This window comes from Notamacropus eugenii, chromosome 1 (assembly GCF_028372415.1).
Source record: "Notamacropus eugenii isolate mMacEug1 chromosome 1, mMacEug1.pri_v2, whole genome shotgun sequence".
Classification (NCBI taxonomy): domain Eukaryota; kingdom Metazoa; phylum Chordata; class Mammalia; order Diprotodontia; family Macropodidae; genus Notamacropus; species Notamacropus eugenii.
In genome coordinates, this window is record NC_092872.1 from 621555482 (window position 1) to 621572672 (window position 17191).

General features: G+C 38.1%; 1 protein-coding gene across 9 annotated transcripts in view; it reads right to left on the minus strand.

Moving 5' to 3' along the window:
• LOC140520807 (disintegrin and metalloproteinase domain-containing protein 18-like) overlaps positions 1-15918 on the minus strand; it is a 131887-nt gene extending 115969 nt beyond the window's left edge. For 5 of the 9 annotated variants that reach the window (XR_011972648.1, XR_011972649.1, XM_072635123.1 and 2 more), the window contains exons 1-2: positions 10224-10773; positions 7369-7448 (exon numbers count right to left, since the gene is read on the minus strand). Coding sequence is in view for 6 of the 9 variants with exons in the window: in XM_072635123.1 (XP_072491224.1) it covers positions 7369-7448; positions 10224-10290 (147 nt within the window). In the remaining 3 variants the exon portion in view is untranslated. Of the gene's footprint in view, positions 1-7368; positions 7449-10223; positions 10775-10802; positions 11910-15786 lie in introns of those variants that run through there. The other 4 variants (XR_011972650.1, XM_072635119.1, XM_072635121.1 and 1 more) reach the window with 4 other exon arrangements.
• Between the last annotated feature and the right edge of the window lie 1273 nt (positions 15919-17191).

Sequence of the window (17191 nt, forward strand, 5' to 3'; positions counted from 1 at the left end):
CACCCCACCTGAAGAAAGATCCGAACCCTCAAAAGTTATTTGGGGGCAGAAACTTATGCTTCTGAACCCTGAGTTGCGCTGTGTGGAAGGAGGCTGAAACTCTCTGAGAACCAGCCCCCAAGGAAACCACCATCAGAGGGAAGGAATCCAGAAGTTAATGACAAAGATAACAAGGTGAGGGAAAGACTAAACTTAACAAAGATTTCAGGAAGAAGAAATCACAAAGTCCCTGAACTTAAGTAAATCAACAGGAAAAACAGTAACAACAGAAAAATATATGGCCTTCAGATCTAGTAAACTAGTTCAGGCATCTAGAAATAAATACTGCAAAATGAAGGAAAATGATCCAACATTTGATGAGATGATGGACCCTACAGAATTTGAGAAGAACATGGAATCATATCATGTTCTCAATGGTTTAAACCTGAGTGGTTTAAAAGAGAAATGAGAATTATAAGAAAAAAATTATATCCTGTACAGCAAAAATAATGGGAAGAATACAAAAAAACTGAATCTATATTGGCAAGAATCACCACAGAAACAAAAGAGTGAATAACAGATAAAAGTTCAAAGGAGAAGGAAAGAAAGAATGCGTTACTTTGGAGATGGGAGGGGGTTCCAGTGATGAATGCTCCTTACCCTTTTATTTTTTTAATGTTTGTTTTTACTTTGATAGAAAGATAGCAAGACCTGCTTTTTTGGATTCACTACAAAAATAGGGATAAAGAAGGAAACTAAATTATGCTGAAACGAAGCACAGACAACATACCAATGTCAATAACAAACATTCTAAATGCTTTAGCAGGCAAATTCATAAAGAACACATTATCTGAGCTTCATCTCTGACATAAAGATAAGACAGGTAGTGAGCAGTGACAGAAGGCTATGGTTTAAAGAATCATAAACAAAAGATCCAAATTCCAAATGGAGATTTAATGATGAAATCATAAATAATGAGTGGGTCACAGAACAAATCATAGAAATGATTAATAACTATGTAAAAGAAAATCATAATTGTGAAACAATATACTAAAATTTCTAGGATGAATCTAAAGTAGTCCTCAAGGGGAAAATCATATCCTTCTAATCATACATTAAAAACATAGAAAAACAAATGATTAACGAACTGAATACACACTTAAAATAGAAAATGAACAAATAAACAAACCAAAAATAAGTACAAAAGAGGAAGTATCAAAAATCAGAAGAGATGGTAAACTGGAAAGAAACAAAAAGAAACATACAAATGATAAAACTAAAAGCTGGTTCTTGGAAAAGATTAATAAAATAAAAAACCATTAGTTAATCTGATTGAAAAGCAGAAAAAATCAATAAAATAGCAAATGAGCAAAGTAAAATCATAGTTAAACCAAAATAAATAATAAATCAGAACATATTATGCAGTTATATGCTATCAAAACTGAGAACACAAAAGAATTTGAATAGCTCCAAAAACAAAAAATACCCAAACCCCTTGAAGACTAGATAAGAGATCTTTAAAAGCCTGATCTCAAAAAAGAGTGATAAAGGAAAAATAAAAGAAAGAAAATTGGTCCTAATGAATTCACAAAATTCTATCAAACTTTTACAAAGAATAGTTAGTATCTATACTTCACAAAGTACTCTCAAAAACTAAGAATCCAACAGAATCTTTTCATAAGATAAGTACAGTCCTAATACCTGAAGGGGGGAAACACAAAAATCAGAAAAAAAAAAAAAAACCAAACCATAGGCCAATATTATTAATGAATACTGACTCAAAAATTTTAAACAAAATCCTATCAGACTACAACATTTATCCAAGAAATCACCCATTATGATCTGGTTCAACATTAAGAAAATAATCAACATAATAAAATCCCAAACATCCAAAACCATGATCATTTAATAGATGCAGAAAAGTCTTTGACAAAATACATTTTTCATGATAAAAATCCTATAAAATATAAATACAGAGGAAGCAAACATTACATGCAATGAGGATACACTAGAATCTTTTCCAGAAAATATGAAAGTAAAAGCAAAGACGCTCACTCTCCTCACTATTACTTGACATTGTTCTGGAAATGCTAGAAACAGTAATAAGAGAAAATTTAAAAGTAAAAAGGCAGGTAAAGAGCAAATAAAACTATCCCTCTATTTTCTAATGAACAGACTGTTTACTTGGAAAACCCTAGAGAATCAACAAAGACAATTAACAACTTCAGCAAAGTTGCAGGCTAGAAAATAAATACTCGACAAGTAATAATGGAAAAGGAAGTACCATTCCAAATCGCTACAAAATGAATTAAATATCTGGGGATTAACCTCCCAAAGGACACAAACAACTTTTATAGATTCAGTTACAAAGCACTCCTTAGAAAATAAATTCACAAACAGATGGAAAAATATTCAGGGCTTTTGACTAGGCCACGCCAATTTAACAAGAATGACAATACTACCAAAGTGTGTAAATTAATTTTGGTAGTTATCACTAGTCATCATCCAGTGAGCAACCCCTGTCAAAAAAGGATCTACTATAAATGCTACTACCAAACCAACTGCATTGCTTGGAACAAATCTGAAGCAGATCTGAAGCAAAAAAGTACCTGGGAGAAGGGGAGACAGTAAGTGATATGTGCTAGGCAAGATAAATCAGAATCACTGCCTTGCCCACCACCTTCCTGCAGACATCAGTGGAGATGATGCAGGACCTAGCACCTATAAACCCTAAAGAAAGCAGCTCCACCATTCCCCAGATCACCAGTCCTGCTTTCAGCCTGGCCCACGGTCATCGTCCCAGGAAGCAACCCCTGTAGAGATGAGACCTGGCAACTGCCCCCTATAGGTGCCACAACTCCTGCCTACTCCTCAGGCACAGCTTTTGAAGTCCAAGAAAGTAAAGTTCTCATGACCAAAGTCCTTGGCACTTTCTCTAAATGTTTCAACATCAGAAATAAATATGCCTTATTAACTACCCTCTTGCCACTACATCCTAGAAACACTGATTATTTCATCTGACTTGCAGCTGAAATTCCCTTTATTTCTTCCCTCCCTCTATCAGAATGTGAGCTCCCCAAAGCAATGGTCATCTTGCTTTTCTATTGAGAGAAAATGTGCAAAGCCCAATGCTAAATATTTATCCATTTTAAAAGGTTATGTACAAAAGATGGAAGCAAGAATGGGTAACTGATAGGTCTATAAGAATATCGTGGTCCTATAGGAATAGTGTCAGGAGCATTAAAGCATAATAATGTTAAGAATAGCTTTAAAAAAAATTTCTTTAGCTATGTTGGTAACAAAAAGATCAAGACCTGTCACTTAAGTTAGATAAGATAATAACAATGAAAATGAATGACAGTGAGAAGACAGAACTACTCAAGTCCTATTTTGTTTATGTTTTCTGAAGTTAATAAGAATATGTACAAAAAAAGTTTGGTTCAGTTGTTGCTGATGTTCAAGATACTCTGAGAATTTCCATCTTTGTTGAGTCCTTGGTGGTTCATGTCAAGGAATGGTAGGGTCTAGCATTACTGACCCAGTAATCTCCAACTTTGATGAAAATAGTGAAAATATTTCCTAAGGAACTAATTGTGATATTAGAGATTTTAATACCATCTTAGGTACTTCTCTAGCCCAACTTGAAGAAAAAATATATTTATACACCTTTGCCCCCAGAAAGCAGCCAAAATGAAATACTGGGCATACAGTGGGCATTCACTGAACAAATAGTGAATGAATTACTACCAAGTGCAAGCAAGACACTGAATGAATGAATGAATGAATGAATGAATGAATGAATGAATGAATAAATGAATGAATGAATGAGAAACATTTATTACATACTTAATAGCCAAGTGTTAGGGATGCAAATATAAAAGACAGATTAAAAAGCACATTCTAATGGGGGAGACAACACAGATGGGGAGTTCGGATGGAAAAGTCCCATGTTATTTACGATACAACAAATCAGGTGACAATTCTTGTTCTTCAACACCATTTCCACTGATAACAACACTTTCTAATGATGAGCCATTTTTGAGAGCCAAGAATTTTGGTAAGAAGTACTTTCTCTGCTGAATCTTCAGTAGCTGAGGCTGCTGAATTACAGAAGCAATAGTCAGGCTGGATCTCCACACGAGTAGCTTCCCAGGATGATGTCTTAGGACACTGGTTAAAAGCACTGCTACTCCTAAGACTTTTGGGTTCAGAACCCTGGAATGTCTACATCAGGGTGTCAGAGGAGACAGTGGTCAAGGTAATAGTGACGGTTTTATTTGTTGGCACATGTTGACTCATCTCACCTCAGGGAGCCTTGCTATTTTAGATATAATGGCTTTTCTGCCTTGTGTGTTCTGCCTTGCTTGAGAACTGGTGCAAGCAACTGGCCCTTTCTACACAGAAACTGCTTTCCTGGATGATGACTATGATGGCTGAGCTAAAAGCAAGAATGGTGGTTTAGGGGATGCTATCACTCCCAGGGCAGTGAGTTTTCCTTTTCTGGAGATCATTCTATTTAAGGTAAAATTTTAATGACTATTTATTGATCATAGGTTGTTTTATTTCCTTCAGGTATGGGTTGGGCTAGATAGCTTCTGACATCCCTTAGAATTCTGAAGTTCTTTATGAATGTGGGAGATAGAGAATTAAGTAAATATTTCTCTTTTGAGATGACAGAAGTGGGAAGATGGTTACCTTTGATGGTGATGGGGAAACTGGAAAAGGTTTACTAGTTTTGGTGGGAGGAGGAAAGTGGGTATTCACAGACTCAGTTTTCAAAATATAAAATTTCAGGTGTTCATGGGACAGTCAAATAGCATAAATCCATACACAAAGTGAGGTCTGGAAATAAGAGATACATTTTGTTGATTCTCTTCATGCAAATGAAAAGGAAACCAGTTACCATCAATTTGATTTGTTTTTAGTTTGATTACAGGATTAAAGTTCTTTCTTTAGGAAAAGCTAGCCCTAACAGCTAAGCCAGACTAAAATAGTTTCTTAAGTCTAGGCTGCCTATAGATGTAGTAAATAGATTGATAAGTCTTTATCATTTAGTAGCAAATAATTTAGAAGAATAAAATAATCACATTATGAGGTTTTTTAAAAGGCTATTTCCCTTTCTTGCAGAAAGGGGGATTGACCAAAGGCTAAGCCCTCCTTCATATCAGAAAGGGGGATTGATCAGAGGTTAAGTTCCCCTCTATGGCAGCTGGAGAAAGACTAGCTGGAGGTTAAGTTTCCAGTCTTAGTGGATAAGCTCCCTTTTTTCTTGAGCTAGAGTCTAAACTAAATAATAATGGAATTTTCAAAGAAAGATTTGCGGGCAGGGGGTGGGGTTTACTGATAACTACTGCCCTCAAGTTCCTCTTTCCAAGGATGCTTTCTGGTTACAAAAGACAGCATTTGTAAGGAAAGGTCTTCTGGGGTAAGGATTAAGAAAGCCTGGGAGAAGCGAACTAGTCAGGTGATCTGCCTTGTCTAATTGAATTATGTTCAAAACAAGTTTCTGTCATTTTTTTATTCCTCTTTTCCGTTATAAAAGTCAATTCTGTAAATCACTAAGGGTCTGACATCTCAGGAGTCAGGTGACTTGATCTGATATGCAAATCCTAGTTTTTGCAAATTAAATCATATATGCCCAGCAACTTTGTCCTCAGTTTCCCTTTATTTCACATAATTAATTTTAACACAAAAAGTTTTAAAAAAGTAAAAGAAAAACTGGAAACAAAGTAGGTGCCCATTAATTGAGGAATGACTCCATTAATTATAGTATATGAATGTAAAGGAATACTTTTGAATTAAAAAAGATGAGGAATTTCAAGAAACATAGGAAGATTAGTAAAAACTGATGCAGCAGTCTCTAAGTAGAGTCTGAATGATTACTCTCATTGGAGGACTTCAAGGAAGCTGAATGACCACTTGTCAGGTATTCTACTGTGGAGACTGCTTTTTAGTACAAGTTGCACTTGATGATCACTGATAGTCCTTTCAACTCTCAAATTCTTAGAGAACAACATAAGCAGAACTAGAATACACAATGACTATATCAAAAGTAAATTAAAACAACATTAAAAAGCAACTGAACTTTAATTGCAATTCCTAGTCTTGGTTCCATAGAACTGAAAGAAATGATTGTTTTTCTATCATATTAATAACCAATTATTAAATTAGGAGTGAGGTTTTTCCTTTCTATTTCCTCATTCAGCAACCAGGCCAAATCCTCTAGGTACATACCCCATGATCTTAAGCAGGATCTCACCCAACTAGAAGACTTTACAAACAGAATCCAATCTAGGTGAATTCTTGCCCTTAGCAAATGAGCCCTTGTCCTTGGAATCCTCCACTAGAATTTAGGGTGACCCAACTTATGAAGGAGAAAACCAACTGCACTGGTCGGGGGTAGAGATGGATTCATTTGTCCAGATTGCTGGAAACAGCTGAATCTCGTAAATCATGTTCCCAGCAAGAAGAGCTGAAGATTTTAAGCCTATCTCCTCATTAATATGTCCAACTCCTCATTAATTGTTCACCAATCAGTGTTGATTTTCACCTGTCAAAAGCACTTTCTTTTCCAAAGGTATTCAAGCATTAAGGGATCTCTGTGAGTTTTGTCTTTGGTTACTGAGAAAGACCACTGATCATCAATTTATTATGTGCTAGCCTAATCAATAAATTGATTATGAATTACCCAGAAACTCATCTCTCAGGTTTTTCATTCATCACGGAACAAAGTATATTTCTCTCCTCTCAGTGGAAATGATAATAGTAGTATTATAAGAATAAAAAATATGATATTAAATAGAGATGATCTAAAGGATAGGATAAACAACATAATCAAATGTAGTAGAAAAGTCCAAAAGGATGAGACTTGTAAAATACATTACTGGATTTGCACTAATATGACAACCATGAAAAATGAATGAATCAAAAATATTTAAGTTCTTACAAACAACTATATTAAATATGAAATTAATTCACATCACCTGCATATACAACAGAATAACTGACTGCAGCAGCATGCTTTGGGGAAAGTCACTCTGATATATAAACTTGCAATTAATAATTTAAAAAATTAATAAGACAAACAGGAAAACAGAGTTGACTGCATGTATACATTTCTATATAAACTATAATTATATCTTGGTCTTTTGAAATAAGTGCAAGCTTACTAAATGTTTATATTTTAATATCTAAAATTTATTCTGTTGCTTACAGATACTACAACAAAACTTAATATTAGCACTCCCACAATAAATATGGACACAGATAAATGTGTAAATACAAAATTGTTTTTTGGCATGTTATATAGCTATTAAAGGAAACACCACATTATGTTTACTAAACATTATCAATTATTTTAAATTTTTTTAATAGTTATTTCTCATTTACATGCTGTTCCATTGAATCTTCAGTTGCATTTGACCAAATCTTCCGTGGAACTGTAATTTGAAGCGGGGTTTGTTGAAAACCTGTAGTAAACAATAAAGTTGTATTATCTTAACACCTTTCAACTTATAGTGTTATCTTTCATTTGCAAAGTTAGTTTAAAAGTAAATTTAAAGTTAATTCAATTCTCCTTAAAATTGCTATGTGACCTCTCCAAGTTATTTCTTTTTATGATACTTTTCTCTGACTTCACTATTCGGCATAGTACGGTGAAATAGCATGGGAATTGGAGTTATTAGCCCTGTGGCCTTAAAAAATTCTACCGTCACCAGTTTCCTCATCTGTAAACAGGAGATAATACCATTAGCATTACCTACTTCACTTGGTTACTGTGAGTAAAATCCATTGTAAATCTGTTATTTCTACTCTTCTAAGGAGAAACTGAGCTAGGATTTTCTGAGCCCTATTTAAGTTTCTAAAATTGCCCACATTCTTCCTACTCTCTCACTCAGTGAATTAACATTTATTATGCATTTACTATGAGCCAAGCTGTTGAATGCAGCCATCAGAGAGGCTACCTGACGGTGACCCCCATGATTGGAGAAGGTTTGAACCAGTTGGAGGCCATCTTGTGGTTTTTCTGCAAACTCCTGTTGTTTTACCTGGAACCTGCTATTCTGACCAGATGTCACCACGACCCACATTTCCCAGCCCTGTCTATGGATTTTTAGCTCTTCTGCAAAACAGCTTGTGAAACAGCTTTGAGAGACTGTGCCTTCCATGAGACTCCCTCATGGGAGTTCAAATATTTAAAACCTACCCCTTCTGCCCCTCCCAGATATCCCAGTACTTTGGGCCTGCATAGTACCCCAAATTGTAATTCCCTTGCCTAAATTAAAGAACCCTGTTTTTGTTACTTTGGTAATCCTCCTTAATTTATTGACAATATTAAGCACTGGGGATAAATGAAAGGCAAAATTTAGTGCTTGCTTTCAAGGAGCGTATGGTAAGTGTGTGAGGCAACATTCAAACTCAGGTCTTCATGATTTAAAGTCCAGTACTTTCTCTACTGTACCATGGATAACCAAAAATACATTGCAATAACTTCACCAAGAAAGTAGGAAGGCATGGCAAGTGTACATTTTTTAGACTTAGTCCGTTCTAATACCTGGTCTAATTTCACCAAATGATAATAAAAGTTGATATTCTCAATGAACTTAGTAGACAGTCAAGCCTTCTATCCCCCAAGAGCTTCTTTTTTCCCCCTTTCAGATAAGGCTTTTAATATTTATTGAAAAGGGGCAGCAACATGGTGCAGTGGATAGCATGCCAGGTCTGAAGTCAAAAAGACTCATCTTCCTGAGTTCAAATCTGGATTCAGATATTTACAAGATTTATGATCCTAGGCAAGTCACTTAACCCTGTTTATCTCAGTTTTCTTATCTGCAAAAAGGAACTAGAGAAGGAAATGGCAAACCACTCCAGTATCTTTGCCAAGAAAACCCCAAATAGGGTCACAAAGACTCCACACAACCAAAAACAACTGAACAACAACAATTTATTGAATATCTTAAATATTTTTTTTCACTCCAGCCCAAGGCCTATTCTAGAAGCCTGAATTCAGGAATTACATGACACCCACTGAAACTAGATATCTGTACTGATTTGTGAATTACTTTCTCTTAAATCTTTTGTGACCAAGAAACACCTTCTCTCGTCCCTCTATTTCAATGTGGCTTCCCAGGGAAGTGAATAGTTCATACCTACCAATCAATCAATTAACATTTATTAAGCATCTATTATGTGCCACGTATTAAGCTAAATGCTAGGGACATAAAAGAGGCAAAAAACAAAACAAAACAAATCAGATACTTTAATTACTGGTATCACGTTGTACTGTATGGTTTAACTGGTCCTAGCTTTCTTTCAATGCTTTTTAAAGTAATTCATCAAACATATTTCATTTCGATCTTAAAATTCAATAAAAATTTACTGAGTTATGTGCATAACATTTCCTAGATGACATGGGGGACACAAGGAAGTATTAACATATGTCATCTCTCTTTGAGGAGTTTCTATTTTATTGGAAGAAAGGTTGGACTACGGTTAGAATAGGATATCGCTAGAATAGTTGGAGTAAACAGCAAAAAAGGTGTGGGCTTTTTTTTTTTAATCTAAGCAGGACAGAGATATGACAAAAATGGCATTAACACTCAGTTTATATTCCTTATAGCACTTTTAGGTTTGCAAACTGCTATACATATATGCATATATGTGTGTATGTGTGTGTGTGTGTGTGTGTGTGTGTGTGTGTATCCTTTTAAACTCAGAGAAATCCTGTGAAGTAGATGTTATTACCATTCCCTTTTCACAGATGAGGAAGCTGAGGTCCAGAGGGATTAAATTACTTGCCCAGGATCACACAGCCAGTACATATCTAAAACAGGACTTGAACCAGGTCTTCCCAACTCTAAGTCCAGTACTCTTGCATTACACTACTCTACAATGGAAAAAGTTACCTAGCAGTAGTAGAGAAGGTGAAATCAAAATAAGGAAGAATTAAGAGACCATTGAAATAATCCAGAGATATAGCGATAAAGATTTGAATGAGAATGCTAGTAGCAGGAATGGAAAGAAATAGAAGCGTAAAGTTGACAGGTCTTGATAAATAACTGGATATGAGGCAAGAGGGAGAAGTAAAAAATTACTGATATCCTGAATAACTGAAAGGATGGTGATATTAACCAAAACAGGTAATCCAGGGGGAAAAAATAGATTTGAAGATAGAGAACACAGAAGTAAATTAAGAGTTGTAAGTAAATTAAACTCCTTCTCTACTTTTTAACAGGTACATATACCCCAAGAAGCAGTACTATCCCTTCTTTGACCCTCTTCTTTTCCCCAGTAAAACTTTTTAAAAAACATTCTTTGGTTGTTCTTAGCTTTCTTTGTTTTGGGTCAGTTTACCATAAACTTTAGCATTCCGGATACCTTTACAGAACTATACACGGTTAAAATGTACATATGCATGTACATGCACACACACATACATACGCACATGTATACATATACATACTTTTTTCCTGCTACCTGCTCTTAGAGAGATGACTGTCTAATAATAAGTTTCAGAGAAAGTGCTGACTGCAATTATAAAGAAGCTCTTAATTAGGACTCCATACACCAATGAAATTATAGGTTCAATTTAAAACTATTAACAAAACTTGCCCTTGCTTTCTGCACATCCTTTTCTTAATCTAAAATAAAAGGGGGGAAATGAAATGGAATGATGCTTAATATTTTGCCTTGTACTCTCTACATCTTTCAGATAATAAAGATGCCATCTGCTATGAAATACTGCTTGCAAATGCCTGTCTCTCCCCTACTAATATTCTACAGAATAAGGATGTCCTTAGTAAGAAAACACATAGGTCAGTAACCGTTGATGTTCACTTAGAGGCTTGTAGGATGAAGACTGCTAAGCCGGTCACAGTGTTTAGCTATAGAAGTCATGCTGGACTGAAAGGGAGATGGGGCAAACTGTCTGCCAGGAGCTCCTAAATGAATTTAAGTCAAGGCTTATTAAGCTCCTTCTCTACTTTTTAACTGGTCCATATACCCCAAGAAGCAGTACTATCCCTTCTTTGACCCTCTTCTTTTCCCCTGTAAAAATTTTTTAAAAACATTCTTTGGTTGTCATAGGTTGCCATAGTAGCATTATTATGCCAATCATAATACAGTTGATGCTATCCAGCTAAGTTACCATATCTATGCACTGCTCCTCTCCTTGAAAAGTTGCTTTTTGAAATTCTCAAGGCAAGTGAATGCTCTGAGCTTGTCACTGAAGCAACAGTAGGTGTTTTTTTTTTTTAATTTCCTACATACTAACTTTCTGAGCTCAAGATTTCTCTTAACAAAATGAAATCTAGAAATTGAGTATTTTTCCAAGGTTGGTAAAAGTAATCACCAACTCATCTCTCCAGTTCAGCTCCTCACCTAATCTTCTAAGAAAATGTCTTACCTCTGGAAAGAATACTCATTCTCTCCTCTTATTTATATAACCAGCCTTGGCTCTCTGTCCCTTGGGGATTGAAAATCAAACAAGAAACTGGACTGGACCATCTTGAAGAACCTGCAAAATTCCTTTAATGATCTCAGCCTTCTCTCAGAAACAAAAGCTTATTTTTTTAAAAAAATACCAATATCCTACCAGAGTTAATGTATGGATATAAGTCAACTACACAACACTAAAATTTCTGTAGAGAGGTTGCTAATCAGGAAGGACAAAGATTAAGAAAAGGCCATTAGATTTGGCAATTAAAAGGTCATTTGGAGAGAGCAAAAGTAATTAAAATAATGAGGTCAGATGATAGGCTGAAAAGGGATATATAACAGTGATAGAGAAGAAGTGGACATACCCAGTATACTCAGCCTTCTCAAAAACTTTACCCAAGAAGGGAAGCAGACACATATGAAAAAAACTAGTGGAGATGATCAGATCAAATAAGGATTGTTTTAAAAGGAGGAGGCACATAAATTTTAGGGATCAGCGAAGAGAAACAATCTGCTGAAGACAGGGAGAGATGAGATCCAAAAGGGAGGGGTTGGTCATGGTGAGACAAAGAGCCATCTTTTCATAAAAGAGGCAATGGAAGAGAGAGCAGGCAAAATGTGTGATTTGAAATGAAAAGAGAAGAGAAAAAGGAATATCAGTGAATGGCCTCAATTTTTTAATGAAGTATATGGATTGAGATTCTCAGATAAAATGGTGGGGAAGGGATCCCACAGAAGGCTTGAGCAGGGATGAAAAGGTATGCAATGGACACTCATACAAATGGTATAAATAGGACACCAAATTAATTAGGGAGGTATAGAAGGATTATCTTTCTGCGGTGAGGGCCCAGATCAGCACACTATATTTGGATTTCAACAAAGTATTTGACAAAGTCTCAAGTTTTATGAGCAAAATGAAGGTTAGACGATGCTACAGTTAGGCAGAATGAATGAAGATAGGAATATTCTGATGCACGTATCTTTGCCCCTGTGCTGTTCAATATTTTTTATCAGGGACTTAAATGAAGGCATAGCAGATAGCAGACAGAACATTTATTAATCACTTATTATATGCCAGGTTCTGTGCTAAGTGCTGGGATTGGAGAAATGAGTAAGGAGATCCCTGTTTTATTCCAATCAGTATTAATCAGCTTGATATGATTATAAATTTTATATATTAGAACCCAGAGTGAACTGCAGATAAGTTCACCTGTTTAATCACAGAAAGCTAACTAAGAGCACCACTCTTGTTTTTCTTTGTTGTGGTAATCAAGCACAACATGGTGGAGGTGACTCAAAGAAATGTATAGTTCTCCCACTCACAGTTATTTCTGCTGCCCCTGTTTCTTATCATCATTCTATTGCCCAGCATGTGGAGATGGACATAAGCACTGGGTCAATAAGTGAACCTGTTTGCCAGCCTGTGGCCTGCCTTTCTACTGCCCATCAGCCCATGTAGATGTTTTGACATCTGTTTATCAATGCAGCCCACACGTCTGCTCCTTGGCTCAAGTAGCACCTCCTGAAAGGTCAAGCTAGGTCTCTCAAGGTTGGCTCACTGGATCATTTGTCAACCAATGGGAATCTGTATTTTGTGTAAATCCTCCTAGAGCGTCAAGGACAAGGTCTATCAACCAATGAGACTGTATTTTCAGTTTGCTTCATCTGTATTGTCTGGGTACCAAAACTAAGGCCCTAGAGGAAGGGGATATCTAAGATGCTGAGGAAGATCTAAGTTCTACCTACGTTAGAGGGGAACCATAGATCCTTTAATAAAGTGTTTTTGGCTTGGAGCTCTACATCAGCAGTTTTTCTTTCAGGTAGGTCAATTTTGCACCCTACAGTACAAGCAAACAGAACAATCACTCAAGGAACTTACCTGATAAGAGGGAGAGGAATAACATAAAACAGGGCTATAACTGAGGAGAGGATACCTTTGGGAGCAAGGCTATTGACAGAGGGGGAAGCTTAGAAGAAGTCTGGAGAATTGAACTGTGAATGAAGTGAAAGCATGGCTGAACACCTTCCTAAAATATTGGGCCAGGGTAGCAATTCACTATCAGGAAAGAACACAGGAAGACAGTTTCTCCACCACAGGAAGGTAGCCAGCTGGTAAAGAGTAGGAGTCAAAGTTAAAAGCAACTCACTGGTGAAGAGGCATGTATGTGTGTTTGTCCTTCATTGCCAAAGACCATGCCATCAGAGAAATGATGACATGACTTGCACTTGACTTTGTTTTGAGTGAGGGAGGGTTGTGCAGGTCACCAGCCTCACTTGTCCTCCAGAGCCATCTGAATCCAGTGACCAGATACTCATCAGGATGACTAGAGATGATCCAGGATGAGGCAATTGGGGTTAAGTGACTTGCCCAAGGTCACGCAGATTTGAACTCAGGTCCTCTTGACTCCTGCACTGGTGCTCTATCCATTGTACCACCTAGCTGCCCCATGGTGAAGAGGAGGGGGCAGAGAAATCCAGAGCATTGAGTTGTGACTATAAATTCCATACTTGCACTCAAAAAAAACCCACAACTGTATAAGCATAGGTTATAGCTAGTCAAGTGGCTGCATAATAGTTTCAATAAAAAAAAATACCTGGGAGTTTTAGTGGAATATAAGTTCATTATCAATTATGCAAATCACATGGCAGTAAAAACTGTTAATGTGATCATAGGCTACATAAAGTGAATCAGTAAGGAACCCTAAGAGAAAGATTGTAAGTAGGTGGTATATGCCAGACAAGTCAAACCATCATCTTGACTACCACCTTCCTTCAAACCCTGATGGAGACAGCCCAGTATCCAAGAGCCCTGGGAATGTCAATGCCACCCCAAACCACCAATCTCACTTCTTGGCTCCTATAGCCATCATTCAGGGGAGTAATACCTGTGGAGAAAGAGCATGCTATTCTCATCACTACCAAAGCTATCCACCATGAATGCACAGGTAAGCAGCCTGTCCAAACAGTCAACAGTCTCAATGAGTATCCACCATACCACTAGACTTATTTCCATCTCAGTCCTTGCAGACATCACCAAAGAAAGAAATTGATGTCCTTCAGTGCCAACTTCAAAAGGTCCTTCGACAACTATAGCTACTGAAGACCCAGAAAAGAAAGAAAACTCATCACCAAATTCCTTGGTACTATCAAATGGTTCAACATTAGAAACATAAATGGTTTTATCAGCGGAAATAAAATTTTAAAAGACACACTACTATCTTAAGATAGTAATGGGGCTTACAGCTTTATATGACATGCAGTCTCCTAGTATGTGAGCTCTTTGAGAGAAGGGACTATTTCCACTTTTCATTTTGCATCTGCAACTCATAGCACGCTGATTTACATATAGCAAATGTTTAATTATTATTTTTTCATTCAGTCGAGAGAAACAGTGTCTAGAATGAGGGAGCAAAGAGTCCCACTGTACTCTCTTGGTCAGACTACTCCTACAGAACTGTGTTCAAATCTGGACACCACATTTTTGTAAGGACTATAAGCTGTAGAACACCCAAAGGACAGTGATCAAAGCAGTAAAATGCCTTCATATCATGTCACTGAAGGGAAAAGGGATGTCTAACCTGAAAAAGGGAAGATGGGAATCAAAGTAGGAGGAATCCCAACTATTATCAAGTTTTTAGAAATACTGTCTCTTGGAAAAGGAATTGCACTTGGTCACCTTCATTTCAGAAAGCAGAACTAAAAATCAAAAGTGGAAATTGCAGCCAAAAGTAGATGACAGCTTCCCACGGAAGAAAATTGTCCTAAAAAGGATAGTTGTTCAAAGTGGCATGGGATTCCTCAGGGGGAGGAAGGGAAGGAGAGGGAGAGGGGAAGAGAGGGAGGGAGAGAGAGAGACAGAGAGAGAGACAGACAGACAGAGACAGAGACAGAGACAGAGAGAGAGAGACCTGCCAGGGACTCTACAAAGGTATTGGTTCAACTGAATGAGCTCCCCTACGATGCCTTCCACCTCTGCAGGTGTGACTCGGGTCCCACGCGTGCCTCTCTCCCAGCGGGCCCCTCCCCCTCCCTAGGCCTCCGTTTCCTCTCTTACATGACAGGCCTTGCACGCTTCTCACGGTACGTGGCTCGCGTGGGGTTTGCTTCACGGACTCGGGGGTCTCCCAGGTTCCTGCCTGCTCTCGCTCTCCGCCCGGGGGTAGGAAAGGCACTCACAGCTGGTCTCCGACTTTCACTGCCTGGGAGACCCTGGGCAAGTTCAATCATCCCACCCTCGTCCCGCTGAGGTAACGTTTGTAAAATGTCCCCTTCCAACACTCCAGGCTCAAAGAAGATGGTTCGGACCCCACCTCCTCCACCTGCTCCCCAGAAAAGTCTGGGAAAAGTTTCGAAGACCACGGGGATACTTACTTTGGGAGGCACACAAGGCCCCGAGCAGAACCAGCTGAGGTAACATGGCGCGGCCAAGGCCGTGGGGTGACCGTTGGACTCCGCGAGGTTCGAGCCTGGGGACGCCTGCGGCGCCTGCGCGCGGGGGAACCTGCGCATGCGCGGGGGGGGGGGGGGGGGGGGGAACCTGCGCATGCGCGGGGGGGAACCTGCGCATGCGCGAGGGGAATCCCAGGGCGCTTGCGCACGTGCTGGAGCCGGCTCCTGGCTCTAGTTAGCTGGGAAGCAAAAAATGGAGGCTACGTGTAGGTGAGTGATAGAGGTTTTTCAGGAAGTTTTAGATATACTGTTAACATGGTTTGGAAGAGGGACATGAAGGGTACAGAGCACTGACTCCAGAATCAGAGGACCTGGGTTCAAATCCCACCCCTGATGGTTACTCCCTGTATGACCTTGGATAAGTCACTGAAATTCCCTGGGCCTTCGTGTCCTTATCTGTAAACTGAAGGGCTTAGAGTAGATGGCTTTTGATGGACCTGTGAGGGGAGGAATTCACAATAACACTCATGGATTTCTTATAGTTACATTTAGGCACCTTTCTGAGTGCCAAGAATGCCACATGGCTCAGATAAAATTGACTTGTACAGTGTGATTGATCAGCCTCCCTAGGAACTGGTCTGCTAGATCAGAACTGACTGATACTAAGTACGCATATACACACATCTACATCTATGCATCTATCTATCCATCTATCTGTCTATCTGTCTATCTATCTATCTATCTATCTACCTATATATATGTACATATGTATATATATATATACACACACACATACATACATAACTACATGCACATCTGTATGTACACATATACACATATATACACACACATATATAGTATATATAACTGGTATCAGTTATGTTTATATGTGTGTGTGTGTGTGTGTGTGTGTGTGTGTGTATCTGTGTGTGTATGGGGCAGCTAGGTGGTGCAGTGGATAGAGCACCAGTGCAGGAGTCTGGAGGACCTGAGTTCAAATCTCACCTCAGACACTTGACACTCACTAGCTGTGTGACCTTGGGCAAGTCACTTAACCCCAATTGCCTCATCCTGGGTCATCTCCAGTCATCCTGATGAATATCTGGTAACTAGGTTCAGATGACTCTGGAGGAGAAGTAAGGCTGGTGACCTGCACAGCCCTCCCTCACTCAAAACAAAGTCAAGTGCAAGTCATGTCATTATTTCTCTGATGGCATGGTCTTCTTTGGCAATGAAGGCCAAACACATCAGATATATAGATATATCTATATCTATATGTATATAGGTAGATATATCTATATATCTATCTACATATATGCATACATACACACACACTCACACACATATATACTAAGTATATGTGGTCCAAGGTCACAGGGAAAGATAA